The 7,578-nt window shown below is 49.8% G+C and overlaps 1 protein-coding gene across 1 annotated transcript; it reads left to right on the top strand.

Annotated features, from left to right (window-relative positions):
* Positions 1-6,352: 6,352 nt before the first annotated feature.
* On the top strand, positions 6,353-7,254 carry LOC125754314 (protein PBDC1-like). Its single transcript, XM_049105768.1, has one exon. The coding sequence runs from the start codon at positions 6,444-6,446 to the stop codon at positions 6,996-6,998; it is 555 nt and encodes a 184-aa protein (XP_048961725.1). The 5' UTR covers positions 6,353-6,443; the 3' UTR covers positions 6,999-7,254.
* The last annotated feature ends 324 nt before the right edge of the window (positions 7,255-7,578 follow it).

Raw genomic sequence — 7,578 nt, 5'->3', positions numbered from 1 at the left:
CCAACCATAATCCTAACCCGAACTCTACTCCTAACCTCTAACTCAAACTCTAACCCTAACCCCTAACTGTGACCAGTACCACTAACCCTACCCCCTAGCCCTAAACTGCAACTCTACCCTAACTCCTAAACCTAGCCCCTAACCCCCAATTCTAAACCCTAAAACCTTACCTTAACCTTCGAACCCTAACCCCTAACCATAACCCTAACCCAAACTTCTAACCATAACCATTAACCGCTAACACCCATTCCTAAACTCAAACTGTAACCCCTAACCCTAAAACTAATCCTCAACCCAAACCCTAACCCTAAACCTCACCTTAACCCTACCCATAGCCTAATCCAACCCTAACTACTAATCCTAAAACCTAACCGTAACCCTGTAACCCTAACCCTACCTCTACCTGTAACCTTACCTCGAACCCAGAACCTATCCCATATCCTAGTCGTAGCCCCTAACCCTAACCCCGAACCATAACCCTAACTATTAATCCCTAACACCTATCCTTCAACCCAAACCCTAACTCCTAAACCAAATGTAACAAAACCGAAATCCTAACACTAACACCTAACTCCTAACCCAAACCCAAACCTAACGCTAACCCTAAACACTAACCCTAACCCTAACCCTCACCTTAACCCAACCCTTACCTTAAGCCCTTACCCTGACCCCTAAACCCTATCCCTAAACCTCACCAAACCTCACCCTTACCCTAACCACTAAACCTACCCCTACCACCTAACTCTTACACTAACTCTAACTTATCCCTTACCTTGTGGTTTTGCAGAGTCCCTGCTGATGTCCGCGTGGACCCGACCAACGCCTCCAGAAGCCTCCACAGCGGATCCTGAAACCCCAATTTCTGTAGGCATGTCGGGCCCTACATCAGCCCTATACTCATCACCACGGATCCTGAGGAGGCCAGGCTCCCTCCTGCGTGGACGTGGCCCCACCTCTGCCCGAAGCCTCACCCCCGGGCCTGAGGAGGCCGGGGCTGCTGTCAGAGTGGCCGCAGCCCCACGTGCTCCCCAAGGCTCCCCAGCGCGGGGGCTCCTGTTCCTGCAGGTGGACAAGGGCCCCTGCACCTGCCAGCCCCCTGGGGCAGCGCCCGGTCTCAGGCGCCCCCTGCAGGGTGTTCAGGCACCACAGGAGCCCTGCAGGAAGCGGGGTCCTCACTGCCAGGGCCCCACCTGCCTCCTTCCAAGCTCCAGCTGAGTCCTAGAAGCTTTGCAATGGCTCACTGACATGCGCTACCATATCCCGGCTCCTCCAGAAATACTTAAGGAACAAGGAATTGGAACCCAGAGGATATGAAATGAAATGTGGGCAAAACCTTTACAACTTCCACCAAAAGTCACTCAACATTGTATGTAAATTTAAAACACACAGCTATCAAAACATCAAAAATGCAACATAAAAGAAAATCTACATGACCTTGAATTTGGTGGTGCGTTTTAACACACAACACCAAACACGATCCAGAAAAGATAAAAACATAATATGAACTTTACAAATTTAAAACTGCTACTCTGTGAAAGACGTTGCCCAGGGAACCTAAAGATAACTCAAAAACTAAAGATGGGTGACGGGCGTTGGGGGTTATTCTGTATGTTAGTAAATTGAACACCAATAAAAAATTAAAAAAAAAAACTAAAGAAAATATGTGTTCAAAACACACATCTGATATTCAAACTATTTAATTTTTATTCAATCTACACAAAAAAACCCTCATAACAATAAGAACACAGATAACTTAATTAACAATGGGTGACTATCTGAGTAGACACCTGGACAAAGATGATACACAGATAATAAGCAACCCTACAAAAGTACGCTCTACATCCTCTAGCATTAGGAAGTTGCCAATGTGAACAACAGTGAGATGGTGCTACACACCTTTTAGAAATGCTATATACATATTTTTAAATTTTATTATTTGACAGAGAGTGAGCAAGCAAGTAGGGGCAGAGGTAGGCAGAGGGAGAGAGAAACAGGCTCCCCCCAGAGCAGGGAGCTCGATGCGGGGCTCCATCCCAGGACCCAGGGATCATGACCTGAGCCAAAGGCAGACGCCTAACCAGCTGAGCCACCCAGGTACCCCTAGAAAGGCTAAAGTCCCAAAAAGGAGGATACTAGTTGCTGGAGGGTGGTATATGACAGGAATGCTCCTTCATGCTGCGGATATAAATATGGTTGCTTTGGAGGAGATTTTAGCAGTTCTTTCCAAGGCATAATAAATCTCACCTGAGGGTCCAACAGTCACACTTCTGGTATCTAGACAACTGCTTTGAAAAAAACTGTTTCCACACAGTTTGTAAAATCTTATAATCACTGCTGGGAAAGAGTTTAGCAGTTTTGTCCAAAAAATATTTGAATACAATTACCACATAATTCAGTAGTAGCACTCCTGGGAATTTATTCTAGAGAAATGAAAATTTAAAAAAAAAGGATTTACACACCCAATACACATAAGAAGTCACCTCTGCAGAGATGATAAAGATTTCTCAAATGTCTTCGATGTTGATTTTTAATAGATTTGAGAGAGCATGCAGTGGGAAGGACAGATGGAAAGGGAGACTCTGAATCAGACTCTCCAACCAGCCAGGGCCTGAGCCCATCATGAGGCTCCACACTACAACCTTGAGACCCTGACCTGAGCCAAAATCAAGAGTTGACGTTTAACCGGCTGAACCCCCCAGGAGCCCCTCAAATGTTCTTAAGCAAAATCCATGCTATGAACCCTTGGGTGTGGGAGGACAGCTGAGACACCCAGTCTACCTAGAAGGGTGGGAGGCCTGGAGGGCCTGAGAGTGGGAACTAAGGATGTGGGAGGGCGCCTGCAACCCCTTCCCACCCAGCGTGGTGACAGCGCCTCCCCTCACACCCTTGGCCTTCAGGGTGCAGGGCTAAGTGCTGACTGGACCCCACCGACCTACAGTGATGATGCGGGGCCCATTGTGGGCAGAACTGTGGTGCCCCAGGATTCCACCACTGCCTGGCACTACTCTACATCCGCAGGCAGTTGGAGGCACTGGTTCTCAGGACCTGGCTCAGAGCCCAAACTATCCCACTCTCCCCAGTACCCCAGTGTATAAAGTGTAGGTGCTCACACAGCAAGATGTCACAGGTGAGTGGGAGCTGCTCTCTGCTCCCCTCGGGCCACTGTGGGGCCTATGGGGCCAGGTGGGGGCACTGGCCTCCTGGGCTGGGGTGAGAACACACTGACCCCCATGTTATGCCCATGAGGCAGCTCCTGGAGCCCTTCCACAGCTCCACGCGGTCAGGGCTGCCTCCCTGCTGCCCTAGGCCAGGGAAGGAGGCTGTGGTCGGGGCTCAGGCAGCTCATCCAGTATCCCTGCTCCCCTGTAAGCCCTCTTCTGTGCAGGGGAGACCCAAGCCATGACCTTTCCAGCCCATCCTAGGGGCATGGACCCCGACATGCGATGACCAATCCCCCCACCCTGTGGTCCGGGGTGGACGGTCAGGGCTTCTGGGTCCTCCTGGCCCATGAGCAGGCTTGCTCTTCTCGAACTAGAACAGGGAGGCCCTCGTGCTCCCCCATAACCACCCTCAAGCTATTCATAAATCATTGCATTCAGGGTAGGTCGTTTTGTCACACTTTTGCTGGCATAAGTTTTTATCTTTGATGAAGTCGAGTCATTGCTTTTTCCCTTGGGTCGCTGTGTTTGTGGAATCTAAGAGAAACCTTCGGTCTGCCCCAAGTCCGCAGGAACACTCACTGGCAGGCCCATCCACCACCATCTCGGCGCCAGCCCTGGGCTGGGAGACCTCACCCCAAGCATCAGGTCAGCAGTTCCCTACAGCCTCCTAGGCCCCCTTGTGCTCCTGATAAGGGTGTGGAAGAGTTCTGTCCCCTCAGCATGATGACATGTCCTGGGACAGTGGCTGCTAAGGTGGACTGTAGGTCGGCCAGCTACAGACTGAGTGCCGAGTGTCCTGTCATGGGGTCCACCAGCCCAGTAAGATGACACTGTAGGGATCCAGATACCCTTCCTGATCTATGGCCACAACAGCTCAAGCTGCTTGCTGGGCAGTGATAGGCAGGGCCAGGCCAGAGCCACAGCAGCTCTGAACCCGCTACCCCCAAGGCCCCACAGAGTCCTGGGACCGTCTGACCTTTGCCTCCCAGGGAAGCTACATGCACCTAGGCCTCTGGAGCAGAGCGAGATGGTGAAAATATGGGCCCTGAGGCTCTGGCCCCCTGACACCATGCCCTGCCACATCTCACTGTCCTTCCTGGTGGTGGTCTTCACACAAGGCCCCACAGGCATGGTAGGCACATGTGCTGTCCTCACACAGGCCCCACAGGCACGGTAGGCACCTGTGCTGTCCTTGGCCTCACAGGGGAAGGAAGGAGGTTTGTGCAGGACATACTCACATTGTGGCCAGCACTGCTCCTGCTTATGATGGCAGTTGAGGACAGTTAATGTTCTGTGTCGCTGATGCTGGCTCCTTCCCCTCAGTTCTCTCCACAGGAAATGAAGGAGGAGACCTGGGTCTTCTCCTGGTACATCAAACAGTTAGATCTAGATATCAACAGAAGCTTCCGCAACCACATCATGGTCATGTTCTGGGACTGCTTTGGGATTGGTTGAGGCTGCTGGAAAAGCAGGGACTGGGGGACCCAAGAGAGGCCTGAGGGCTTCTGGTAAGGAACATGGGGTGTCTGAGGTCAGGTGGAACTGCGACAGCAAACAAAACACTGTCGTGTGGTAAAGTGCTCAGGATGAACCACATGACACCCCTGCCGGGTTCCCGGGGGAGGCCACCAGGACGGGGACTCCAGGTGTCACTGTGTGAGTTGAACCCCAAGGGGTGTGGAGCTGCCCCGTGATGAGCAGGGTGCAGGGGTGGGGACCATGGGGGGCAGTAAGGGGATCTGGGGGCCGGGCAGCCCCGCCAATGCTAGACCAGGACACACATGGACCCCATGAGGGTTGGACGGGTCAAAGTGACACCCACCGTCAGTCTTTTTATGTATTTCTGAATGTTGTGCATTTAACTTTAGACAATTAGTACTGCTTATAAACATACCTAGTGTGATGAGCCCCCAAATGCTGTCCCCTGTCCAGCAAGGATCCTGTGCTGACCACCCGGCTCAGTACCAAGTGTGTCACAGCAAACCCCAGACCTGGGGTCGAATTGATCTATAGCCCATGCGGGTGGCCCTCTACCCTGCTCTCCTCACCCTCTGGGAGCACCCTCTGGGAGCCTGGGTTGTGAGGGAGTCGTGGGAGCCTGATGTCCAAGCGAGGAGGGCTCAATGGGGTCTCAGGTGTGGACACCCTCTGTCGGGCTCTGGCTCTTGCAGAAGGAGGGCCACTGTCAGGGCACGAGCCAGATCGTGGCCATCCTGCTGATGTTCCTGACTGAGGAAGAAGCCTTCTGGGCGCTGGCCCAGCTGATGACCTATGGGAGGCACACCATGCAAGCTCAGACACAGGCAGGGTGAACACAGGGTTCTGACACAAACTGCGGAGACAAGAAGGCTCGATGGCTCTTCTGTGAAGGCTCACTGCAGACAGGGGGTTGGGATGTTCAGATCCAGAGCCAGGGAACCCAATGCCCCCCTCTCTCATCCTGTCCATCAGCACTCAGAGAGCTCAGGGAGCAGCACAGCGCCACCTGGTGGAGGCCAGATGAGCCTTCACAGAGCCCTGCCTCTGAGCCCTGCAGGTGCATCTCCACTAAGGCAAGTGGCACCAGACACTCAGCGCAATGGCCCCTCCCCCAGACGTCCTGCACAGACCACTGGCTCCCACCAAGAGTACTGATCACAGAGGCCTGCAAGGCTTCAGATCAACGGGAGAAGTAGGATCTAGCTTCCTTTGTACTTTGTTCTGTATAATTATGTTTCATTTATTTTGGTCAATTTTTTTTATTAAGTGTTAATTTTATTTGTTAGAGACATATATTTATTATTTTTATTACTTTCTTTGTACTTAAATTTTCTCTATTATTTTGCGATCTAGATTCTCTTAATAATTAATAATTAAAAAGCAGCCTAAAACACACACAGGATCTAAGATTTTGGGGGGATTGTGGTTATTGTTGTTTTTCCTGTTTTTCTTTTTCTTTCTTCCATATATTCTGAGAAAAACAATGATATGACGAAGTTTGCCTCCAAAAAGCAGAGGAGGTAGTACTCACATCCAGGGACTTAATCAATTCAGATATAAGTAAGATGTCTGAACTAGAATTTAAAACAATGATTATAAAGATAGTAGGTGGGTTGGAAAAAGAGCTTAGAAGACACTACGCATTCCCTTACTGTCGATATAAAAGAACTAACATCTAGTCAGGCTGACATTAAAAATGCTATAACTGGAAACTGGTGCTGGCTTTGTGGGGCTCAACATGGAGACGACTAGGGGAACTGCTGAGCCGGTGAGACGCTGCTTTGGGGTCGGCCTGATATCGAGATGGCTTGGGCCATGAAAGCAATGCAGCATGCTGAAGTCTACTACAAGCTGATTTCATCAGTTGACCCACAGTTCCTGAAACTCACCAAAGTGGATGACCAAATCTATTCTGAGTTTCGGAAAAATTTCGAGAAACTCAGGATAGATGTGTTGGATCCAGAAGAGCTCAAATCAGAGTCCGCTAAAGAGAAGTGGAGACCATTCTGCTTGAAGTTTGACGGGGTTGTAGAAGACTTCAACTATGGTACTTTGCTGCGACTGGATTGTTCTCAGGGCTACACTGAGGAAAACACCATCTTTGCCCCCAGGATACAATTTCTTGCTATTGAAATTGCTCGGAACCGGGAAGGCTATAACAAAGCAGTTTACACCAGTGTTTATGACAAAGAAGAAGAGAAAGAAGGCAACCATGGAAGAGGGAAGGGAGCTGACAGTGCACAGGCAGAAGAGAAAGGAGCCAACAGAGAAAGAGAAAAAGCAAAAACCAACAAAGGAGAAGAAAAAGAGAAAGAAGCCAACAAAGAAATCCACAAGAGTAGTGAAATAGCTATGTAAAGTAGACAGGGAATAGCACTCTGGAAGCTATGACTCAGCTAAGTCTACAGATACCATGATGCCACTTGCACAGACCCCTGTGGTTAAATGTATGTCCAGGGCACCTGGGTGGCTCAGTGTTTGAGTGTCTGCCTTTGGCTCAGGGCGTGATCCCAAGGTTCTAGGATCGAGTCCCGCATTGGGCTCCCTGCAGGGAGCCTGCTTCTCCCTCAGCCTATGTCTCTGTCTCTGTCTCTCTGTCTCTCTCTCTCTCTCTGTGTCTCTCATGAATAAATAAATAGAATATTTTAAAAAATAAAAAAAATAAAAAAAAAAAATAAAAATAAAAATGCTATAACTGAGATGCAGTCCCAAACGGAAACCCTAAACACAAGAAAGGTAATGGACCACAGAGGCAGACTTAGGGAACACAGCCACTGATTGAAACAATAACGTTCATATCACAGGAGACTCAGAAGATGAAGAGAGAGAAAAGGGGGCACAAGTTTTATTCGAACAAAGTATATGAACTTTTCTGTTGTGAGGAAGGACACAGACACTGAAACCAGGAGCACAGAGAACTCCCACGAAATTCAACAAA

Source organism: Canis lupus, chromosome 34 (assembly GCF_003254725.2).
Source record: "Canis lupus dingo isolate Sandy chromosome 34, ASM325472v2, whole genome shotgun sequence".
NCBI classification, from domain to species: domain Eukaryota; kingdom Metazoa; phylum Chordata; class Mammalia; order Carnivora; family Canidae; genus Canis; species Canis lupus.
This window is presented reverse-complemented; position numbering and strand designations above follow the sequence as displayed.

Bases quoted from the DNA above. Each gene is read 5' to 3' on its own strand.
- LOC125754314 (XM_049105768.1), top strand. From the start codon at position 6,444: ATGGCTTGGGCCATGAAAGCAATGCAGCATGCTGAAGTCTACTACAAG.